The sequence below is a fragment of the Cygnus atratus genome, chromosome 21 (assembly GCF_013377495.2).
Source record: "Cygnus atratus isolate AKBS03 ecotype Queensland, Australia chromosome 21, CAtr_DNAZoo_HiC_assembly, whole genome shotgun sequence".
NCBI classification, from domain to species: domain Eukaryota; kingdom Metazoa; phylum Chordata; class Aves; order Anseriformes; family Anatidae; genus Cygnus; species Cygnus atratus.
Window position 1 is genome coordinate 6,801,796 of NC_066382.1, and position 23,474 is coordinate 6,825,269.

The window sequence follows — 23,474 nt, forward strand, 5'->3', positions numbered from 1 at the left end:
TTCAAGGATCATCTGCAGTGCAACAGCAAGGGGAGGATGAACTTGCTGCTCCCTCATGTGTCTTCCTGCTGCAGACATTGATTTATAAAGTCTGCTTCGTGCTGAGTTCAGGGAATTCAGGGGATGGTGCATTCTCCGCACAACACGTTTTGCCTGATTTCCTGTGTCAAGGCTGAGGAGGCTGTCAGGTAACGCCTCGGTCACTCTGTACACTAAATTTTGGAATTGTGTTGCTTTTATGAGGCTCAGGCAGCAAGTGGTAAGCACTGCGAGGCTATCCGTGTTTGTCCTCACATCCTTTGGGGCTCAGAGGATGCAATGTGGAGGCTTTGTGTGTGGGGAAGGAGCGGTGGCGTGGATCCCATACAGTCCCCATTGTGTGTCCTGTGCTGGAGGCCTGGGGGGCTGGAAGGTGCCACAGGTACGGTCCTGAGGACACTGCTTCCTCAAGGGGTTTGCAGGTGCCGGGACAAGCTTGCTACTGTGTGTCTCTGGGTTGACTGTTCTGGTGTCACTTCATTGTCATGTGGAGGTCCAGAGGTGTTGATCAGTGTCAGGCTAAAACCAACCCCTAAATTCTCCAGGCGCTGCCGCTCCCACCATACCGTCCATCCTGCTGCTCTCCTGGCCCCTCAACGTTTTTTTCCGTGCTGTTCCACCCTCTGGCCTGATCACCTGGTGAGCTCAGGTGTTGTAAGGGGCCAGGGTGCTTGATGCTCACTGATCTCCTCTGAACCAGCCCTCTCCTGGGGCAGGCGGTGGGGAGGGCTCCCTGCTTCCAGCCATAGGAGAGGAGCGATACCTCTGCTGCCCAGCTGCGTGGAGGCACTGGGAGGCATACAGTGGAGCTGTGAGCCCACCTGAGATGCTGAAGGGAGTCTCACGAGGGAACACACTCCTTCCCCTCTGAAGGGCTGGGCAAACGCTTCCTTGTGCCCCTCTCCAGAGCTTTGCCAAGCTGCTCTGCTGCCGTGGAGCTGAGCTGGCAGGGCCGGCTCCAGCCTGCTGAGGAGATGTGGCTGTGTCCTGCTCAGTGCACTGCGAGTTTCCAGGCTGGATTTGACTCTTAGGTAATGCTTGTGAATACCTGTGCTGATAGCTCCGCTGCTTTTATCCTCAAAGCTTTTTTGGGACAGGGGTCCCATTGCTGTACCCACTTTACAAAGCATCTGAGACGCAGAGCAAGGAAGCGGAGAGCACCGGGCTGAACTGCTTGGCTCCTTCTTCTTGGTCTGCAGAGCTCTCACCCCCCCGTCCTCTCCCTCCCTGATGCTTGCCGTATTGTCCTACTTCCCGGCTGCTCAGCTAATGCCTCAGGCGTCTCTCTGGCGTGCTGCTGGGAGGCCGCTTTGGTTTGACTCGTCTCATGCCAAGACGTTGGCTGAGTTGTCCTGGCAGCTGCCACGGCTCTTGCAGAGCCAAAGGGTTAGGGCTTGGTGATCAGGTCATGCCTGGAGGGCCAGGATGGCTCCTGCAGCCATTCACCTGGAGGGCAACCATTGCTTCTCTGCAGGCAGCACCTGAACCACATGCTTTGGGCTTTCTCCTGGTCTGGGAAGGGCTTTATGAGCAACTGGAGGTCCCTGTGTTACTTTACAGACCTCGTCCCTGGAGGTCTCCCAGGCTCAGCTCAGCAAAGCCCTTGCGGCCCTGGTCTCGTGTTGGGGATGAGGTTGGACCCACAGTCCAGGCTTCCTTTCAATAAGCCCCGTGGGATGCTATGAAAACTTTCCCAGATCTTGGACTGCTCTGTCCCTGCTTGACGCCTGGCTTCTTTATAGCAAAAGATGTCAAATGAGAGAGGAGCGCTGGTGGTGCTGGGGGCTGTCCTCTCCCCACAGGTCTGCAGGGGATGCGCTGACCACACGAAGGGGCTCCTTGAGAACACATAGTTGCCCTGTGCATCGTGGCGCTGCCAAGAAGCTCCTCCAAACTTGCTAATGTGGCCCTGACACCGTCCCTCCTGGTTGGGGCAGGGTCACAGCGACCTTGGAGCAGCGTTTAGGGTGGCAGGGAAATCCCGCAGCACAGGAGCTGGGCCCCCTCCTGCCCCCCCCGGGCACAGGCAGTGGGGTGCACCAGGAACTTGTGCCTTTCCTGCAAGAGTTCACGCTCGTGTGTCCCTGTGAACTTCCTTCTCCATAGCTCTGATGTCGTTTGCTTTCGATGTATTTAAAAATTCCCCTTTCTCTCCTTTACCTTTGCCGACAGTGTATTTTTCATTGATACGTTAACTTCCTCTAGCAACCGTCTGCATTTTATAGCTGCTAATTTACTGCTGCCAACTTCCCCCTTTTTATTTATACAATATGTTTATTTTTACTACATTTTTTTCTTTTATTCAAAGCCAAGACAATTTTTAACTAAGGACGCCTTCTTTTATAATTGCGGATTTATGAGATTTTGGCCAAGCCTTCTTAAGCTAGCTCTAATTACTCTTCATTGTTTTTGTTTACATTTTCCCCCTAATCAATTTTTGCTAATAATCCCTTTCAATTTTTGGAAATTGCCCCTTTTACACCTCCAAGTGTGTTTCTTATTGGTGGGTGCAAAAATCTGTTCCCACATATGTGTGATCAGATTATGTTTGTCTGTACCTAGGCAACTGCTCATCTTTGGTTCATTGATCTGCTCATCTTCAGCTGTCAAAATGAGGTCTGCGTTGTGATTGCCCACATTGATTGTGGGTTTTCTGTGTGTGTTGGAAATGAGCCTCTTTAAGTGGTAGTGTCTCCAGGAATATTTCTCAGCGGTAGCGTGAGACCCCAATGTGTGCTCTCCACCATCCCCGGCGGGGATGGTCCCTGCCTGCATCGGGCAGAGCTGGTTCATAGCCTCTTGGCTTCTGCTTTAGGCTGATTTGCAGACTTGCAGAAACATCCCAGCACGGGCGTTCCCCACTGCCGTGTTGGTCTCCAGACCCCAGATTCTCAATGCAGCCCTTGCAGAGTATGGCAGCTCTGCTGCAGCACATTCCCCTCCGTGGCTGCTGATGCAAATTGTAGCAGAGGCTTTGGCCCTGGAGGGGATTTTCTGCCCCTTCTAACCCCCACCCCATCCAGCTGGATTTCCTGGGCCGTTGGGATTTTACACCCAGGGCAGGGGCTGTAGCTGAGCCGGTGCTGGGGCTCTGGGCACCTTCCCTCCCCAGGATGAGGCAGTGCTGGTGTCTGGATGCTGCAGGTGGGGTTGCCTTTGCCACGTGCACTCAGGGAGTGGGAGACAGGGAAGCTGAATGTAGTGGCAGGGAAGGTAATGGGGCGTGTAAAGGGGAGGGAAGCCTTGCAGGACATGAGCACAGACCCTGGTGGCAGGAGGCTGCTTGGAGCAGGCCAGGCAGAGGCCAGCACGTGGGGGCAGCGGGGACCCAGCCAGGACAGAGAGAGGCCGAGGAGGAGGAAGGAGGCACTGGATGGGGCTGGCAAGGACCTGAGGGTGGGCTCCTCCGGCAGTCCCACAGCTGATCTGCGTGAGAGCTGCTCATTTCCACCCCGTTCCCAGGCACTCACCCCTCCATCTCGTGGTGTCTCTGGGTGGGCCCAGCACAGAGAGCTCGCAGGGGTTGTCGTGTGTGTGCAGCTTGGTTTTCTGCTGGTGAACGCTGCCCTGGGCATCCTACCTCTGCTCGCCGGGAGGGTCCTTGGCGTTTGCCTCCTCGCAGTGGCAGTGGCTGGGTGTCACCTCCACTGTCCCTCTGATTCAGACATGCTGGACTGAATCATCCTGCTGCTACCTGCTCTTCTCCTGGGCTGGTACGAGATGATGCTCTGCCCGCTCATCCACAGGTGCTGCTGCTGGCCAAGAGCATCCAGGGAGCTCTGTGCTCAGAGAGAAGTGGCCCAGAGAGAGAAAAGGAGTGCTGGTGAAGTGAGGACGAGGCTTTTGTAGGGACCTCTGCGTGGGAAGTCCGTCCTCCCCATCCCGTCTGCTCTGCTGTCTCCTGCCCGTGCTGCAGAGGGAGGCCACCTGGATCCTGTGGCGGCTCTGCTGGGCCAGCAGTGCTGGGATGGATGGAGCACATCCCTTCCAGAGCAGGGTCACCACCAGCACCAGCCTCGTGCCATCCGCTGGCGGGGTGGCCGCCTTGGTTCAACGCGCTGACAAGGGAGGTTAGACGAGTGTGTAATGAATTACCCATGCATGAAAGAGGAAGCCCTCTCCGTGGTGAGGTATTGAAGATAGGGTTTTCCCCGGGGAGGAAACATTTGCAGCTCACTAAAAATACCCACTGTTAACAGCTGCCGTCTCCATCGCAGCTTTATCTGTGGCGTGGGGCCTGCGGAGATGCAGGGTTCACGTTTCTGGTGTGGCTGTGCGCTAGCCCCCAGGGACACCGAGGGGGCTGCAGAGAGATGCTGCCTTATTCTCTAGCCTCAGGACCTGCTAGAGGGAGCTCAGACCGAGAGCACTGCGCCAGCCCCTTGCCAGGGATTTTGGGAGCTCCTGCCTCTGTCCTGGGGAGAGGCTCCCTGTGGTTTGGGAGCCCAGCCCGGAGGCCCCTGCTGTCACAGCCAGCTGGGGGGCACGGCGCACCCCTCTGCAGCTTGGCACAGACGAGCCTGCAGCTGGCCGTGTGGTTCCTCTTAAGCTGTTCCCACTTGGGGCTGCCAACCAGAAGCAAATTTACAGCCTGTCAGTAAAAACAGTGAAAAGCAGGAATGCTTGGCTGGCAGGTAGGTGCACGGAGCCAAACATGCGTCGGAGAGCATCCCCGCTCGGCTGCATACCCTGTGCTTCGGCTGGCTGGGGCTGTGAAAGGGCCCGGGACCCCCTCATCACCCAGGCCTTTGGGCTCTGTGCGGATGGGCCTGGCAGTGCTGGAGGAGCAGGAGCACCCGCAGGCGCCAGCTTTTGGGTGCTCAGGCACAAGTCAGGTGCTGCTGGGTGCTCCTTCTTTGCTGGGGGGCTCTCCAGCCCTGCTCGCCGCGCTGCTGTCCCGGGGCCAGCAGGGAATGGCAGAAGCAAGAAGAGGTGCGTGTGCTGTGGGTATTGCACGGCAGCTCTGCCGGTCCCCTCGCTCCTAGCTGCTGCTGCCAGGATGTGGGGAGAACGGCAGGTTTCTCCTTTCCAGGCTGTGTGGTCTCGGGAGCAGCTCCTCCCTGCGACTGGGCTCATCCTGCCCGCAGTAGCCTGGCTGCAGGCGGCCAGTGGGGTCCGTGGGTGCTCAGAGCAGCTGGATGGGTCCATGGGTGCTCAGAGCCGGCTGGACCCTTCAGACAGGGGCTGGTATTGCTGGGATGAGACCACCAGCGCAGCCCCTCCAGCTCCAGACGGCAGCACAGCAAGGAGAGGATTGCTGTGGGCACCCCCTGACATCGTTTGGCAGGATCTGGTCGGGAAAGAAGCTAACCAAGTTGATGTGCTGGCACTGCCAGGCTTGCTCGGAGGCACCAGGGTCTAGGCCTGGTCTTCAGCTCTCAATCACCGGGCCCTGGTCTTGTTTCCCCACTTTCCTCACCCCTGGTGTGCCTGTGCTCGGTGTGGCCCTGCCTTTACAAGCCAGGCACGGGGCTACGCAGCACAGCTGCATGTCACTGCGTGCTGGTGGGGCTCTTGCTGGAGCTTTGGCTGTCTTTGGAGATAATATCTTTTCCCCTGTAAATGTTATTACCCTGTATATGTTCGGGTGGGGGGAGGAGGGGTGACCATCTGTGTTTTCCAATAAAAGCAAATTAAAATTGAAGCCCATTAAGGACAGCTCAATTGGGATGCTGAGCAGGGCTCCGGAGCCTGCTGGGAAGGAGTTGTTTCCAGCCTGCACCACCTTTTGTCATCCTGCGTGGGTGACGAAGCCTCGTTTAGTGCCGGGGGTGCTGGGAGGTGGGATGGGGATCACCGCACGCACCTGAGCTGTGCGCTCTCCCTGCTCTGGGTAGGGCGGTCGGGGCACTGCCCCACGGGGACAAGGAGCCAGAGCTATCCAAAACCCATGCCCTGTGCTCATGTTGCTCCTCCTGGTCCTGTCAACACTCGTTGAATCAGATGATGAACGAGGTTAGTGAGGAAAAGGGATGGATGTCGTGCAAAAGCCCAGCATGTGCTGCTTAACTGGTGATACTCCTCAGTCTCTGGGCTTTTTGCTGCATCCCAGACATCCTAAGGTCCCCTCACCCCTGTGCCCAGGCACAAATGCTTGTCTAGGACAGAGGATCCTACGGGGCCTGGGTGTTGAGGAAGGGCTGTGCGCTGGGGGCCTGGATGGTGTAGCCCTGCACTCGCATAGAAACTTGTGCCAGTTGGCCCTGGAGCATGATATTCAGGATGTTCAAGGAGATGTTCAAGGCCCGTCTGGACGCCTACCTGGGCAACGTGCTCTAGGGAACCTGCTTTGGCAGGGGGGTTGGACCCGATGATCTCTGGAGGTCCCTTCCAACCCCTACAATTCTGTGATAACGGTAGGAGCAGGTTATGATGTTGTAAAGCTGTTGTAAAGTGGTGGAGGCTGCCGGCTCCTCTAGGGCCGAAACACCTGCAGGAGCAGCTCACGGGCACCGGGCCTCCAGCCCCAGAGCTCTGCGGCTGCTGGTGAGGAAGAGGAGCCTGGGGCTGCCGGGGGGCATGGCCAGGCTGTGTCCTGCCCAGAGGGGTCTCGGTGTCTGCTGGGCTCATCCTGGCAGGGTGGATGAGGCTGGATGCGGGCAAGGATGAGGCTTTTTTAACCCCTGGGACTCCCTCCCGCAAGGTGTCCTGCAGACAATGGGGTTTGTGTGACTGCAGAGACGGAGTCATTAGTGCTGACAGTAGCAATGGCTGTTAAACGTCTGCATCTGTGTGTCTTCTCTGTGTGGCTACTGCATTCCTGGGAGCAGCAGGAGGGCCCCTGCTCGCTGGCATTTAGCATCTGCATTGTCTCTGCTCGGCAGCCTGCCCTCGGCTGAACTCAGACCACCTACAAACCCCGGCTCCTCTTGGGGCAGGCGCTGCCAGCCTGGGCTGCATTCCCTGGTGCTGCTGGAGCAGCTTTCTGGGGTCCCCGGTGGGGTTATCAGGTTTCTGCTGACCTCTGGGGCAGCCAGTGTCCGGAAACGGAGTGGCCGGGATGCATGTGCAGTGATGGCCCAGGGCAGTGGCAGCCAGGCCAAGCATGATCCTTTCTTGCAGCCAGCCTAACCTGAATCTTCAACAGAGTCCCAAGCCTAAAAGATCACAAAATTGGAATTCTTTGCGGAGCCCCAGCCCCTCTCAGTCCTCCTAGGGGCTGGGGCCAGACTGTTTCCCCTCCTGTAAGGTGGATGGGGCAGGCAGCGCGCTCTGCCTGGCAGCGTTAATGTGTGTGGACGGGCTGATGGTCAGCTGGGTGGCCAGAAAGGAAGACACGTGCTTGGGTGACTTGCAAGACCTAGAGCTGGACTTGACCCCTCTTAGAAGGGGGCTTTGTGCTGGTTTTAAGTGTTCTGGCAGCGCCTGTGGTGGCTGATGGCTTCCAAACCAGGAGAAGCAGGGCTGAGTTCACGGGCCCTGCTGCCATCTCTGAAGGAGCCCCTTGCAGGCACTTTTCAGCCTCTTGTAGGGGGCTGAAGAGTTGGCTGCGTCCATGCTTCGATGCTGGGGAAGGAGCACAAATGTTCAGCGAGCGGGATGGGAGGCAGGGTCCTCATCTCCTGCACCTCCGTGCCCTCTCCTCCCTGGGGTGACGTCCTACCTAGAGTGGCACTGGAGTGCTCCTGGTGTGCTCCATGGGGCAGGTGAGCTGCCTGATGCTCTAACACTGGGTAAAACGTCGGCCGCAGCTTTGGCTGCCTGAGGCTCAAGCTCCAGTTCTCCGAGCTGAGGTTTTTGCCCTTCCTCCAGTACCAGAGGGACGCAGAGGGAGTTTGCCGTGGGGCTCGTGGGTTGCGGTGTGACCTTTCCCTTGCCAGAGCTGTATGATATCTCTGGGGTCGGCCCTCCCCCTTCTTGCCTTGTTAGCCCCTAGGAGACTGGATGTGCTCTGGAAGGTGGAGATGCTGGACCATGCCTCTGTTTGTAGTCTCTCAATCTGTCTGGACCCTATTTTCCAGGTGAAGGGGTTGAACAACTGGGTAACTGTCTCTGCCTGGGTTCTCACAGTGCCGGGACTGCCGGCACAGACTGCTCCTGCAGCACGGTGCGGCTGCCCCCGGGGTGGCCTTGGGGGCTTGGGGCTTTGGGCAGGATGCGGGCAGTTCCCATCCCAGCTCAGTCGTTGCTTCTCCTCGCTCCCTATCAATCACTCTCCCTCTTGGAGTTTAAGTGGATCCCTGAGTGAAGTATCCAAAATATCCTGTAGCCGCCGGCTCACAATGCAGCGTGCTGTTACTGCGCCAGCGGGTCGGCCGGGGGGGGATTGGGTTTCAGTTTGTTCCGCTGGCCACTGGCCAGGCAAAGCAAAGCTCGGTGCTGCAGGGAAAGGCCACTGGGTTTGCTCAGCCCCTCTTAGCTCTTGCTGGCAAAAATATTATAATAAGGCTCCAGTAAAGCACGGGAGGCAGAGAGGAGCCTTTCAACTGCTGGAAGGATAAATAGATCTGCAGCGAGGGCTCCGTGGGGCGGGGGACAGACGGGTTTCTCATTAACTGCCCCTCCTGCATGGGGATGTGGTGGCTGCACCTGAGGCCAGGCTGGAAACGCCGTTTCACGAGCACGTGTGCCCGTGCAGAGCAGTTTGATGTTTTGCTGGGCTCCAGCACGGAGTCTCATTCAGCGCCAGGGTCTTCCCTTCCTTCAGTGTCACTCCAGCATAGATTAATCTGACGAGGTGCGTTAGCTGGGCTTCCAGGCCCACTTCTGGGAGATGGTGATGATGCACAGTCTAACCTGTGTCTGCCTTGGCTGACTCGGGATGACTTTGCTCCCAGCACCTTTGCTCCATCAGTGAGGTCTGGGTAACTTCTTGCCTGCCTTTGCACATCCAGCCTTGGCCACAATCACTGCGATTCTGGGTCAGCCTAGAAGCTTGTACCCTGCATTAATATTGTACAAGGATTAAAATACTGGCAAGTGCCCTACTCTCAGAGAAGAGCTGACATGAGAAGTGAAAGGTGAAGGGAAAAAGCTGTGGGTGGAAAAATGAGGGTGTAGGCTTCAGCTATCTGTGGGGCTATTTATTTGTCCAGCTGTTTCTTTATCTGGATGAGTTTGGAGCCTGCGAATGTCAAGGATTTGCCAGGACTTCTGAGAAACCCGGGTCCAGATGTTCTAAATTGGTCTGAATTGGCAAAACTCCATGGAAGTTATTTTTCCGGACATGGAGAAGTGTGTCTGCAGTGCGCACAGATCCCCTGCTAATCCCTTGCCCCTCCAGCGTCTCTGCCACTGTCTCCTGGTCCTGTCACTCTCCATCCCCAGCCCTGGGCATCCCGTGGTGGAGGCCCCAACCCCAGCCAGCACCCACCGTGATCCTTGTCCTCTCCTCCCAGCTCCCAGGTCTCTGTCCTGACCTGTCCAGATGGGACGAGCCAGTGCAGATGAGACCCCCATATTGGTTTCACCTGTGGCTGAGCAGCAAGGAGGTCACGCAGAAATGTAGGAGCCCCTCTCCCAGGTGATTGCTGTGAGCGTGGAGGCCGTGGCATGGTGGCAGGGATATATTTTTGCATGCAGAGTGCTCGAGCTGGGATCCAGCCTGGGGCAGAGGCTGCAGACCCTGACGTGCTCTTGTAGCAAGCAGCAGTGCCTCCCCTGGTAGGTCGTGACAGCAACGGGCCCCGGCGCTGGCAGAAAGTTGCTTATTGAAAGCATCTTCAAAGTGAAAAGGACAGGCACTTATCTCCTAACCGTCCCGTGGGGAGCAGTGCGGTTTCTGGTGGGAAGCAGGCCAGAGTTGCGTCTGCTAGTTTCGAGCAGCTGCAGGTTTATTTATAATGCTGTGGGTAGCATGTGAATCTGCAGATAAACACGCGGGAGGGAATAACACAAACAACAATATTGAGAAAATACTGCTCCGGCAAGAGCATTTCACGGAGCTGCAGCTATCGCCAGCCACCAGAGATGGGCCAGGGGCCAGACACCCACCCATGCTGCTCCTGGGGGGATTTTGCTCCGCATCGTCACTGTCGCTGCCGGAGGGTCGCTCTGTGCAGGATGCTGGGGGTCCCGGGGTGCCCGGGCCTGCTGCTGCACCTTCCTGCAAGCAGCCCCCTGCTTTTGGGTGGCATCCGAGCTGCCAAACCAGGAGGATGGCATTGTGGAAGTGTCGGCTGTGGCAGCGAGCAAAGCTGCTAAATCTGCTAGCCGAAGCAGACGACTTCTCCCCTCCATGCTTTGCAGGGCACTAGCGATTGGTTTTGGGACTGCCCCTCCAGAAATTGGTCCGTCTTTGAAGTCTGCAGGATGCTGGTGCGGGAGCTGGTCCTGATGGGTGGCTGGAGCAGGGTGTATAGGGTATATAGGGACAGCCTATAGGATCAGAAGGGCTGCTGGGTTGCCTTGTCAACCCACCGTGGGTTACAATGGGTGCAAGGGGCTGAGCACACTGAGGGCTGAGCCCCGTTGGGTCTGCTGCGTGTGGAGGACTTGCTTCTGGAGGATGGAAGGCTGCTGTTCCTTGGGGCTTATCACGCCTTGTAGGAGTCTTTCACCTGCAGCAGGCCTGTGCACAGCTGACATCTTGGGACCTGGAGGTGAGTCACCGATCCGCTCAGAGATGTCTGCGGTGCAGACATGAGCATCTCCTAGGTTATCACACCTTGATGGGCCAGAAGGAACCACGGTGGCCTCTTGCCCAGATTCTGGCTCACCCCGGATGGGGAAGGATCCAAATGGTACAAGGGCTGCATCTCTCGATGATTGGTCTTCAGAGGTGAATACCTTCCCTGCTAGAACAGAACCTTGTTTTCCATCTGCTTTACTGGGCTCAGCTCCCAGGCAAAGCGGTAGCTGCAGTTTCCCTTGTGGGCTAAGGAGCTCTGTGTGCTGCTGCTTTCTTCCAGTGTAGACCCTTACGGACCACAGTCACCTTCCAAACTCCTCTTTGGCGATCTCCCACAGACCTGCAACGACAGAATCTCACCTAGCTGAAGGAGAAGTAAGCCCTGGCAGCACCACAGCCTTTTTCTTGAGCAGCTGAGCTGGGCAGCAAGGCCTCATCTCACCATGTTAAACCTTCCTGGTTTATTGATCACTAGCTCACACTCAGTGCCAGCGTTTTCGGGATGAGATGACAGAGCATGGCTTGGTTGCATCTTCCCAGGGCCTTTGTCCCCCCCACAACAGCTTCTTGCCATGGAGATCTGAAGTGCTCTGAGTCTGGGAGAGAGGCAGAGGGAAGCCACTGCAGATGGGGAACACGCTGGGATATTGGGCATTGCTCCTCATTTAGTTTGCTGGAGAAAAGAATTAACGTGCTTCCCGTGTTTAGAAATAAGCAACTTCTGGAGGATGAGACAGTGAGCTTCCCTGGAGGATTGTATGGCCTCTCCGAGCTCAGGTGGGGGGTGTGAGGAGCTTTGGTCCAGGTATACAGGCGAGATAACTTGGTGGCAGGCCATTGTTCGTGTGTTCTGAGGTCAACCAGCAACGGATGGCGGATCAAGCCCACCACCACCCTTGAAATCCAGCCTGGCTTCACATGCACATTTGCAGTCAGTGCAGCTAACAAGGTTTGCTCTAATTTGTGGGGACCAGTTATTCGCAATTTATGGAATTCAGGCAACTACTGCCAAATGCTGACATGTCAACTGATCTCATAATGCTTTCTGGACGTTGGCCAGGGCGACAATTTGCTAGAAGAGATGTGTAAAAAGGGGCACAAAGAGATGTTACAGCTGTGTGCAATGGGGACCATGGTCCTGGGGTCCACCCTAAATGAAGAAGGATGATAAAGAGAAGCCCCAAAGAAGAGGAGCTGTGTTAGAGTGAAAGAATAAGGATGCTCAGTTAATCTAGTTATCTTCACGAAGGCTGAGATATGATTCATTTGGCACTGGTATGCAGCACAAGAGGGAAAGGAGGTTTTGGGTAACAGAGTCTTTGTGAAAGTAAAAGGAAATCTAATAACTGGCAGCATAAGTTCAGACTAAAAGTAATGGAAGATAAATTATTTTTTTTTAGGAGAAGGTAGTTGACTTTTGGAAAAACCTGCTAGAAACCTGCAGTTTTCTACTCCTTGTTAGCTTGTGTTGGACGTGGTGCTTGGGGACAGGGTTTAGTGGGTGCCATTGGTGGTAGGAGGATGGTTGGACCAGATGATCTTGGAGGTCTTTTCCAACCTTAATGATTCTATGAAGATAAATGTCCTTGGGCCAGCTTGGGTAGATGCATGTCTCAGAGGAGATGGGAAACTCTTCAGCTGTGGGTTAGGGGCAAGGGCGAGGGCTTTGGGCAATGCTCTGCATTAATGTGCTGGGCACATTTCCACTGCACCAATTTTTCATAAAAGAAAAGGCTTTTAAAAATGCGAATTATTTCAAAATACTGTTTTTATTTGGGGAATTACTTATACTGTTTTAGAGTGTATCTTCTTTTATGTGAGTCACTGCTATTAATATATTTACTACGTATCATTGTCATTGATAGTTAAAATAAATTAACAAATACAGTTTTTTATTTTTATTTTTTTAAGTAATGCAGATTCTAGCTAGCACTGAGCGAAAAATGTTGTTTCCTTCTAGATCAAAGTGCCACTGGTGTTTTAATGAAAAAGTCAGATACTTTGATAAAATAAACACTATTATTAAACTATGTCAACAAATAGTTTAAAAAGAAATTTCATAAATCTGAATGACAACATTTCTGTGCTAGCTATTTTCCAGAACTTTTCTTACTGGGAAAATTTGAAAAGAACTATTTTTGCTTTCTACTTTTGGAATAAAACCAAATTTTGAAATGCTGGTTTCCTGTGAACTGGAAACCGCTGGCTCTGACCAGGAGTAACGAACAGCCCACAGCCTGAAAATGATTTACTGCTAGAAGTAGGTGCAAGTAGCATATCTATGCTGAGGCACTTTTTAGCTCACTTATGGGAAAAGAGAATTTCCGTGGACTGCTCAGCAGGCTCAATAACAACCATTTTGCCATTTTTGCATCCAGGTTTGTCTGTTCAGATGACGGATCTTGCGCGAGGCTGGTCTTTTCTTCCTTTGTGTTCAGTGAAAGTGGAAAAGGTGGAGATGCTTTTTGGGAATTTGTGGCAGGATGCTCGTGGTTTTTGGTGGCCAGGAGCAGCAGCAGGACACGGTCGCAGCCAGGAACTCTCCATCCCCCCTTCTGCTGGGGGAACTGGCACCATCTCTTGGGTCTGTAGGCTGGTGGCTGGAGATCCCTACTAAATAGGGGCTGTCCCGCTGGAGTGCTCTCAGGGAGCAAGCTGTGGCAGGGTGGGTGTACACCTGGCACATAACGTGCTTTTTCTTGAGAGCTGGAGAGCCCTAAAAGTTCAGCGTTTCCTTGCCTGTTCCCCAGTAATCGAGAGGGCAGGGGAAGGGAAGCTACAGGCTGTATTTCGTGTTTGTGTCGATTGTGCATGCAATGGATGCTTTCCAGCATCCGTGCAAATGTAGTTGGCATCCTGAGCACGTACGCTCAAATCAAGTGCTGGTTCATGTTCTCCATGCAGAACAGAGAGATAGGGTTTCTTCTGTGGCCATCACCTGGGACTTAGCCACAGAATCACTGTCTTGTACCGTCTCTCCTGCAAGCTTTACGCTTTCCCCTGGCTGGGGAACATTTCCACACTTTACCCAAAGTATTGGCAGGGCATAACCCAAGCATCCCTTCTCTTGCCATCAGCCTGGTGTAATTATGCCAGCCAATAGCTATTTAGGATAAAAAAACCATGAGTGCAGGAGAATGAGTTTTAGGAAGGACAAGGAGCATTGTCCAGAAAGTTCACTGCCTGCGTGGCTTAGGAAGCCATCCTCTGCCTCTGTTCACTGCTGATCAGCTGTGGCAGCATCTGGCTTATTTCTGCCCAAATTGCCTGGAAAAACAGCTTTAATATTGACCTAATTTTTAAGTATGGCAAGTCCTTGAAGTGCTGTTCCTTCCTGTCGGCTACTACGTGGCCAAGGATTCTGCCTGCCATGCACAGTGCTGAGAAAAAAAACGTCTCACTTTTGCAAATGGGAATGAAAGGTGATGGAGAGAACCTGTCCAGGCCAGGGCTCCTCCTCAGCCACTACTGCAGAGCTGCTCCCAGGCTGTGATTTTGGATTTTGAGGAGGAAACTCCATCTGGACACTGGAGGGAACGAGGGAACCGGGTCCCTGCAGAGCAGGGAGACGCAGTGCTCCAGTCCCTGCTGCCTGCTCACTGCCTGCGCCTACCTGAGCACAGGCAGAGGGGGAAAAAACAATGGTAGGGCTAGAGCAGGGGGATGGAGGGAGGGTGAGGAGCAAGACCTGAAAGACCTCCTTTCCTCCTCCTGCTCCTTTACTGTCCTCAAGCCCCAGACCAACACTGACTCCTCATTTCTCCTTCCTCCTGCAGAGACACTGATGGACTCCACAACGGCCACAGCAGAGCTGGGCTGGATGGTGCATCCTCCCTCGGGGGTAAGTCATCCTCCTGCTGTACGGGAGCTGCGTGCCAGGTCTGTGGTCTCTGGGCCGCAGGTGAGCGTTGGTGGGGTTGCTCAATGAAAGGCACCTGCTGAAGTGCTTTGGCCAAATGAAAAGTTGTGATGGGAAGAGTATAAAAAATGAAGACAATTTCTGCTTCTGGTAGTTTTCTAGGAGGTGACACTTCCCCAAACTATCCCATGTTCAAGAAGGGCAGTTCTCACCTTACAGCATCAGGCTGACGTGATGTTGGGGGACTTACACTCGCTGTGAAGCTGCCCTGTAGTCAGTTAAAGATGAGGGAGAAGGAGGAATGAAATGCGAAGGCCACCATCATTTGTCCCCAGAATCTCACTTGTTATCTCATTGCTCATCACCTGTTGCAGAAAAGGATCAGGGCATTGGCCTGAGAGGTTGAGCAGCTGTCTGAAAATAAAGTCCTGAAAGGAAAATGCAAAGCGCATGTCTGCAATATGGCCCTGGGATAACATGGACCCAGACAAGGCTGTTAAGAACACCCAGCAACTCACGGCAGGACCTTTGCTAGCTCATTGTTGATTCTCTCCACTTTACTGGCACCACGAGTCCCCTGGGCCCCATCCCAAGGCCGCCCAGATCAAGCTCCTTCAAACCAGAGCTTGGCCAAGGCAGCGTGTCTCTGCACATATGGAAGAGGCCCCGGCCACCTCTGTCTCTCACAGGGTTTGTGTGGGGCACTGAGATGCTTGGAGCATCCCTCCCCTCTCTGCCTGCGGTGGCTGGGAGCAGCTCGGGGCCGTGGTGCCCGACACCCCCTGGCTGCCACCAGCCGGCGCTGGGGTGAAGGTGAGGCTGGCAAGGGACTCTCATAGCACCCCGAGCCAAGCTGTGCCACCTGATGCAGTGTCGTGCTCGCCCTTGGGTCTGGCAGCTGAAGCCCCCGGAGACAATTCCCTTCCCCACACACAGCGGTGAAGGTTCAGCACCCATCCTGCCCTGCACCCAGCCCCGGCCGGGGCCAGATGAAGACATTCCTTTGGGCCTCACCCCGGGGCTGACAGCAAGCCCGCTCCCTGAGCCAGCTTGGCAGAAGAAAAGAAACGGATGAGAAAAGCCTCTGTTGAGGAGATTAAACCCTGCGAGAGCAGCCTCCTCGGTCTGCCTGGCCGACCCGCGGTGCCGGGGCGCAGGGGCTGCCGGCACCGGTCCCCCATCACCATGATAAAGCCCCGCACCCGCCTGCCAGCCCGACCGCCCCACCAGCTCCAGCCCGGCCGCCGAGGGGGGATGACGGGCACACAATGGGCCGGAGCAGAGGTCAAGTCTTTTTCTCTCCTCGCCCAGCCTTTCTTGTTTGCGGTTTTTTCCATATGTAAAGCACGCCTTGCTTCCAGCTCGCCAGCCCCGCGGTAATGAGGCCTGGGCCTGCTGGAAGCCGTCTCTCCGTATTATTGTGCTGCCTTCTTCTTTTGAGTTCCCGGCATGTTAATTAGAGAGCGAGGAGAAAGGGAGAAGCTTCTAATTAAGCGATGAGGGGCTGATGCACAGGGGTGACTTTCTCTCCCAGCTGGGAGAAGGGAGCTCGGGAGCGGGGCGTTACAGGATCGGCTCGGCCAGCGGTGCCGGCGGCCCCACGCAGCCCCTGCTCGCCGTGCTGGGCACCCTGAGCTGGCCCTGGGCATCCTGCTCGGTCCCTCATCCCTTCTGGGAACCACTTAGGAAGAAGCCTGTCTGGGAAGCCCAGCACAGTGCTGGTGCTGCTGGTGGGGTCGCCTCCTGTCCCCATGGATGATGCAGCTTCAGCAAGATCGGGTGCAACCAGGGTCACCTGGAAGAAGCCCCCGCTTGCTGCTCTGTTTAGTGTTTTATTTCTGATTATTAGTAAGCTAAAAGCCCAAATAGGTGTTTTTTTTTTTCCCCTTGCTGTGGAGCTCCTGTGCTGTTCATAGCTCTCCCTTTGCCCTGCCTCCACCATCCACCGTGAGCCTCAGGCTGCAGAGACTCCTTCCACCACCTCCTGCCTTGTGGTGCTGAGCTCTTCAGGCTGTGTCCCGAGCCCTCCCTGGGGCCATGCAGGAAAGGGTGAGGGACAGGTCAGGTACTGGGCATCCCTGTGTCCTGGTGTCTGACATGCTGGTTTGGAGTGGTCCAGGCAAGGGAGAGCCAAGACAGAGGCAGGGCAGGGGAAGTAATTGTTTTCTTATGCCTTGTCCTTGGTTCTTTCACCCCTTCACCAGCAGCGCCCTAAAAAGCAGAGAGATCCTGCATTTTCCCACTAGCATGCCGAATTTGTTTCTGGAAAACAAAGCAAAGGCTCCCCCTGCATTTTGAGAGGATGCTCTCCTCCCCTCCCTCCCCACAACGGGAGCAGATTTGCAGCCATGGCCAATCAGCAATGGTTGGAGCTGTTTAGGGATCTTCCCTGACAGCCTTCTGTTCAGCTGTTAGCCTTGATGTGCAAAAAGCAATCTGTCTCTCATCTCGGGAGCCTCTCTCTGCAGTCCTGAGTGCCCTTGTGAAGCTGTTTGCTGGCCACAGGGCGGGGATATGGGGACGCCTCTGCTCCCGCAGGGGTTTTGCTGCAGCCCTTGGTCCTGACACAGGTGCTGGATCTGAGCACCGGGAGCATCGACTCTGGCTGTGCTGCTGTCCTGCCCTGGGTGCTGCTGTCCTGCCCTGTGTGCTGCAGGGCTTCCAGGGCAGGGCTGTGCCATGCACGGTGAATTTCTTGTGCGTGGGAAACAGCTCGGTTTCCACTTGAGCAGGTTTATGGACAAGTTCACGGAGAACTGCTCCAGCTGGCTGGGGTTGCGTCACTCTAGCTGGACCCCAGTCCCTACGGTCGGCATCGGGAGGGGTCAGCTCTGCCCTGTCCAGCCTGCAGGGTGCTCTGGGTGGTGCAGCTCTGGCCTGGTGCAGAATGAGCTTGTCCGGCTGGTCTCTGATTCCTTTGCTGTATAGTCTGGTGATTCCCTTCCATGGAGACCACCCTAAGATTTCCCAGACCTCTCTCCTGTCCCCATTGGAAGCTGAGGTGGAGGGAGGCACAAAGGGCCAAGGAGCAGGGGAATCCCATTCGCTTGCTCTCCTCTGGCTCCGTTGATGTTTGGGCCCTTGCTCACCCTTGCTGCCATGGAGCCTTGCCAAACCCAGGACAGAAAGGGATTTTCCTCCTCCCTTCTCCTTCCCTGGGTCGCCTCTCTGGTGTAATCTGCCCAGGGTGTTCAGCAGCATGGTTTGGTGGGGATCCTCAATGACAGGAATCCTGATGGATCCCAGCAGGTAAATCCCATCTCTGACCTGCTCTGAAGTGTCTCCCCGTCCTACAAAGGATGGAGACAGCAACAAGCCCTGAAGGACTGGACAAAAGGGCAGAGATCTGGACATGGCCAGCCAGGAGTGGGTGCAGGTAAGGGTGGTGGTGTAGCTGCCCTGAGCTCTGCAGAGACCCCTCCAGAGCTGGCAGAGCTGGTTGCTGCTGTTAGTCAGCTGGAGGAGCTGTGCTGACCTTCCCGTGGGGAAACCCAAGATTGTTTGCAGGGAAAATACACTGACTCTGAGCTGTCTTCCTGGGAAGGATGCTACTGCAGTGCCACCAGCCATGGGACATGCCACAGGCCCACTTTTAAGACAGCGGACACTCCGGCTTGGGGCTGGCTCCTGTGTCACACATCTGGGAGGGACGCCAAAAAAAGTTGGTCCTTGTAGGATGAGGGCTACCAGAGGGATCGAGCCCAGCACGTCCTCCTTTCTGGATATGTGGCGAGGTCAGGAAGGCTCCCATAAACCTTCCCCCCTGGCTGCTGGCCAGCCATGCGTCTCTTACTGCACATCCTGAACCGTGGGCTTGGTTGAGGAGGCAGGGTGGGATCCCATGAACGGTGAAGCACTGGAGGGGGCCGTGAGCTGCCCTTCCCAGACCCTGTCCCCGGGGGATGCTGCCTGCACCTTGCGCCGGTGCTTCAGCTGCAGCCTCAAGGAGGTTTTGCAGTCACGTTGTGAACTCCTGAGAAAGCAGAGCCTGTCTGCCACGTTTGTAACCGTAGCGGCACCGGGGGGAATACATCTGCTAAAGGCATCGTGTTACTTTGCCGTGAGGCTCTGCAGTTGTGAGGCCTCTGCAGCGCTGTGCAGCCGCTTGGTGGGAGCCCCTGCTAAAGCCATTACTGCTGCAGACAAAGTGCACGGCCCCTCCGTGCCCCGACGCACCCAGGCCACGTGCGGGGACGTTTTACCCTAAATCTGGGCATCGAGCACGGCGCTGGGCAGAGAGCTGCTGGCAGCCACCAGCGCCCAAGGTGGGTCAGGGTGGAGACACGTAGGGGTGGGTGCTGGCGCTGTGACCGTGCCTGTGCAAGGAGGCGTTGGGTGCTGGTGGGGCTGAGCACCTGCAATGTGTTGGCGTGGGCATGGTGTGGCACAGCTCGTACGGGGACAGTGTGCCCGCTCAGCGTGCAAGGGGACTGGGAAGAGGCAAAGCAGGCGGGAACCCCATTTAATGCCGTGACTGTCGGTTCCGTGCAGCCCACTGACTTTCTTTGTCCTGTCCGCAGTGGGAAGAGGTGAGTGGATACGACGAGAACATGAACACAATCCGCACCTACCAGGTGTGCAACGTCTTTGAATCCAGCCAGAACAACTGGCTCCGGACCAAGTATATCCGGAGGCGAGGAGCACACCGCATCCACGTGGAGATGAAATTTTCCGTCCGGGACTGCAGCAGCATCCCTAACGTCCCAGGCTCCTGTAAGGAGACTTTTAATCTCTACTACTATGAATCAGACTTTGACTCTGCCACCAAGACTTTTCCCAACTGGATGGAAAACCCTTGGATGAAGGTAGATACAATTGCTGCCGACGAGAGCTTCTCGCAGGTGGACTTAGGTGGGCGGGTGATGAAGATAAACACCGAGGTGCGCAGTTTTGGGCCCGTCTCCAAAAACGGTTTCTACCTGGCCTTCCAGGACTACGGAGGCTGCATGTCTTTGATCGCAGTCCGTGTCTTCTACCGCAAGTGTCCCCGTGTGATCCAGAACGGGGCTGTCTTCCAAGAAACTCTTTCAGGAGCAGAGAGCACCTCCCTGGTGGCGGCTCGGGGGACGTGCATCACCAACGCGGAGGAGGTGGATGTGCCCATCAAGCTGTACTGCAACGGGGACGGCGAGTGGCTGGTGCCCATCGGCCGCTGCATGTGCAGGGCAGGCTACGAGTCGGTGGAAAACGGGACCGTCTGCAGAGGTAACTGCTGTTCTGTTCTTGCTTCAGGTGCTCGTCTTGCCGCCGCGGTGGGCTGTGCTTATGTTGGTGCTTGGGATTTGCAGCTGTGGTCTGCAGGAAGCAGGGCTCATCCGTCCCTTGCAGAGGCTCTGCCTTACCTCTGGGTCCTCTGAGCCTCCGAGTCCAGGGGTGCCGTCAAGTCCGTGGCGCCTTTTGTGCTCCCCAGGCCTTGGAGAGATGTGTGTTCAGCTATGGCACGTGGCACTGAGCTGTGCCTCTGGTCTGCAGCCCCTTCCCAAAATTCTGGGGCTAGAATGGAAGAGGGAGCAAGAGGAGGGTCTGGAAGAGAGGGAGGTTCCTCCCCGGTTGCACAGAAACAGGTATGGGGCCTCGCAGGAGGAACTGGTTTAGTTTCAGTTTACATCCTGTGGCTCAGTGTGGGCTGAAGTGCTCCTGGGGTAAAGGGAGCAGGGCTCCAGGCACCCAAACGTCATGCAGCGTGAAGGACCCAGTTGTGTGCAGCATTCTGCTGGTAAGGTGCATACGGTCTAGGATTGGATGTGTTCATGGGGTGCTTGTGGCCAGGCTCATTTCTGCAGGCTGAACATCGCTGAATCCAGCCCCTGAGCTCCCTCCGTAGCAAGAGGTTCCTGCCTGAAGGTAGATGTCCAAGCAGACCCTGGAAGTGCCTGCTTCTCCTGTGTGGCTCAGACGCATCCCACAGTGCCAGTCCTACAGGTGCAGAGAGCCCCAGGCAGGTGCGATGGGGCTGCTCAGGGCTGGGTCGGAGAAGAAACACCCCTCACAGTCCCAGCCACTGCTTCCTGCACTCAAGCCTGCTGGCAGCTTATTTGTCCCCTGTCTCAATGATTATCTCTGTAGGGGTAGGGATCGGTGGGATCCTTTCCCCACTTTCTCCACCACCTTTTCTGCACCTCCTAGGAAGGGGTGCAGGACCTTGTGGGTGTCCTGGGGCTCCAGCTAAGTGGAGGGCTCTGCTTTGATGGAAACTGGGTCATGTGCACCAAGGATGGGTGAGGAGAGAGTAGTCAAAATGATGTGTTTAGCAGTGTGCTGGATGGCTGTGCTCAGAGCTGTTGGAGTTATGAAGATGGGGAAGTGGGAGAGCTGCAGAAAAGGACCAAGAAAGCAAAGCAGAGCAAACCATGACGTTTGGCAAACCGATTCTTTCTTCCCTGTCCCAGCCAAACATCAAAATCCCATTACAGTTTTGATAGCATCGGCACACTGAGCAGAGCTGGAATTTCTCCGAGATCAATTATAGATACGTCAGCAGGCAGTGCGGAGCCTCAGATGCTGTGCAAGAAAGGAGCTGCTTCTCTTCTCTGCTTGCTGCAGGAAGGGATGGGTAGGCAGCTCCAAGCAAGCACAGGGAAGGTGCTGATAGTGGGGAGATGGCCACGCCAGAGAGGGGGAGAGTCTCTGGCAGCATTTGGCTGGGCCTGCAGGCTGAATAGTCGCAGTGGTCCCTCTGCCATCTCCCTGCCAGCAGCAGGGCCCTGCGATCAGAGCGACCCAACGCCCATCTTGAGCAGGGCTGGGTTTGGAGTTCCCCTGCAGGACCAGGCCTGCATGGTGCTGCTGTGATCTGGGGGGCTCAGAGCATTCTCCTTGAGCCCATGTAGCTGCTGTAGGCTCTGTGGGGTGTCTCGATCAAGGGGTGGACAGGATGCATCTGCTTTGACTGTATGAGATGTTGTAAGATGCCGCCCCTTCAACCAGAGCACTTATACTGCCCCAAGTCCTCGGGAGGGTCTGTGAAACAGGGTCTTTCACAGGGGCGAGGAGTGGGATAGGACTAAAGGTGGAGTCTGAGGAGGGCATGAGAAGAAATTCAAAAATCTGGAAGTGATTTAGCAGTTACTTGTTGAGGCCAAAGGTTCAGAAGTGAAGCTCTTCGTGGACATCTTCATTTTGCTACGTGGCTTCACCTGGAGGATAGAGCACCTCCACTGCTGGTGGCTGGCCTGCCCGTGTCAAGCTACAGGTCCTGATGTGCTGGGGCATCCTTTAACATCCTTGCTTTAAACCCCTGTTGCTGGGACACTGAGCAGCTATTCTCACCAAGCTAAGGGGCGATCAAGTGCCCTCCAGCTGTAGCAGGGACGGTGCTGGGGTTGGGGAGCACTGCTGCAATGCAATATGAAAAGGGAGCCTCGATAATCCCAGCCTCAAGAGGAGGCTGGATGCTTTGCTATGCCCGAGGGAAGCACTCACAGCAACACAAGAAAGCCAAAACGATTCACGTGAGCTTTTCCATCTCAGCCCTTCTTTTTTTTTTTTTTTTTTTTGGCCCAAGCAGCCCAAGCCCTGCGCAATGCTTTGCTCTGATGCAGTTTCAGTTTCTGAGGTTGTGCTGCTCCTTCAAAGCAGCTCCCCAGCCGTGGAGCCAGCCCAGCCACGGGGCTGTCCCTCTGAACGCAGCAGGGTGCCCAGCTCCTCCGTCGCAGCGTCCCTTTCTTGCAGCCTGGCTCGGTGCGGCTGCGAGGGGAGGCAGCGGGAGCAGGAGCCGGGGGCCAAGGTAGAGGGAGTAAGCAGGAGAAAGGCCGGGTCTCCTCTTTGTCTGTGCAGCAGCAGCAGGATTTTGGGAGGTCCGGTACCTCGGCAGCTGTTTCTCCAGCCGGTGCTGGCGTGCGCATGGCCCCACGCTCCCCGCTGTCATTAATCACCTGGTGGCCGGCAGCCTGCCGTCTCCGTGGGGCAGCTGGCTGCGGGGCTGGAGGGGGCCCAGGGGCCCTGCGGGATCGGGGCGCTTCCTCCAGTTCCCCCAGCAGCCCCAGACAGAAAACCTGGGGTGACCGGGGGACAGGAGCAGAGCCGTCCCACGGAAGTGGTGAGACACAGCCGTGGCATCCCCGTCCTCTCCCAGATCCTGGCGAGGCAGTGAGCGGGCTGGGGAGCGGGCTGATGACCCCAGCTGGGTCAAAAGGGCTCTCCTGCCCAGCTCCACGGGGTAAGGACCCACGGGGCTGCAGCCCTGTGACCCTGCCCTGCTCCCATCACATCCCGGTGCCAGCATCCACAGGGCCAGCGTGTGAGCTGTCTGGCTCGGGGGAACTCGCTCATACATGTGGCCGGCAGGTTTCCTCGTGTTTTGAGGGGTAGGAGGGAATCTGGGCCCTTTTCCAGCAGCAAAACAAAAGCAAATCCGAGCTGGCTTTCAGCGTGAAGTGCTCTCACACGGCTCGGTAGCCCAAGCGGGACGTGGCAAGGAGTGTGGGGGATGTGGCCCACTCGTGCTGCCCTGCTGGTGGGTCTCGGTGGAGAAGGGCACCCTGAGCGATGGGCAGCCTGGCCCCGTGCAGCTGCAAGACGCTGGAAGGAGCTGCTCATTTTCTCCACTGGGCTTTTCATCTGGCTAACACAGCGCAAGCCTGCTCGCAGCAGCGCACACGAGGGATATTTATGGGGGAAGTTCATGCATCTAACAGCTTAAGCTCCTTTAAGCTCGCAGCCCCAGCACAAAAGGATTTGGGGGCAGTTAACAATTCGGCGTGGTTAAGAGATTTTCATTTCGCTGGGCCTTGCTCGCCAATCCCGCAGGGCCCTGCCGGGGCTGCCTGGCTGTGCTGAGCATCGCCCCGGCTCCATCCCGCGGCGTGGCGTGGGGCTTGTGCACACCCCTGCCTTCACCACCTCCGTGCGCATCCCTGCACGCTCAGCCCTGTCCTCCTGCCTCCCTGCTTCACCTTCCCCTGCTCTCTGCCTGCCTTTTCTCCTCCATCTCCCTGTTCTTTGTCTGGCTGCCTCCCCCCTCCTCCCCCGCCTGTCCCTCCCAAGCAGCACATTAAGCGCATTTCT

The 23,474-nt window shown here is 56.1% G+C and overlaps 1 protein-coding gene across 4 annotated transcripts in view; it reads left to right on the forward strand.

The window, feature by feature from the left end:
* The window catches only part of EPHB2 (EPH receptor B2), a 126,923-nt gene that overhangs the window by 27,422 nt on the left and 76,027 nt on the right, over positions 1-23,474 (forward strand). For all 4 annotated transcript variants that reach the window (XM_035557582.2, XM_035557583.2, XM_035557584.2 and 1 more), the window contains 2 exons: positions 14,386-14,450; positions 18,989-19,673. In XM_035557582.2, the coding sequence (XP_035413475.1) occupies positions 14,386-14,450; positions 18,989-19,673 (750 nt within the window). The remainder of the gene's footprint in view (positions 1-14,385; positions 14,451-18,988; positions 19,674-23,474) is intronic.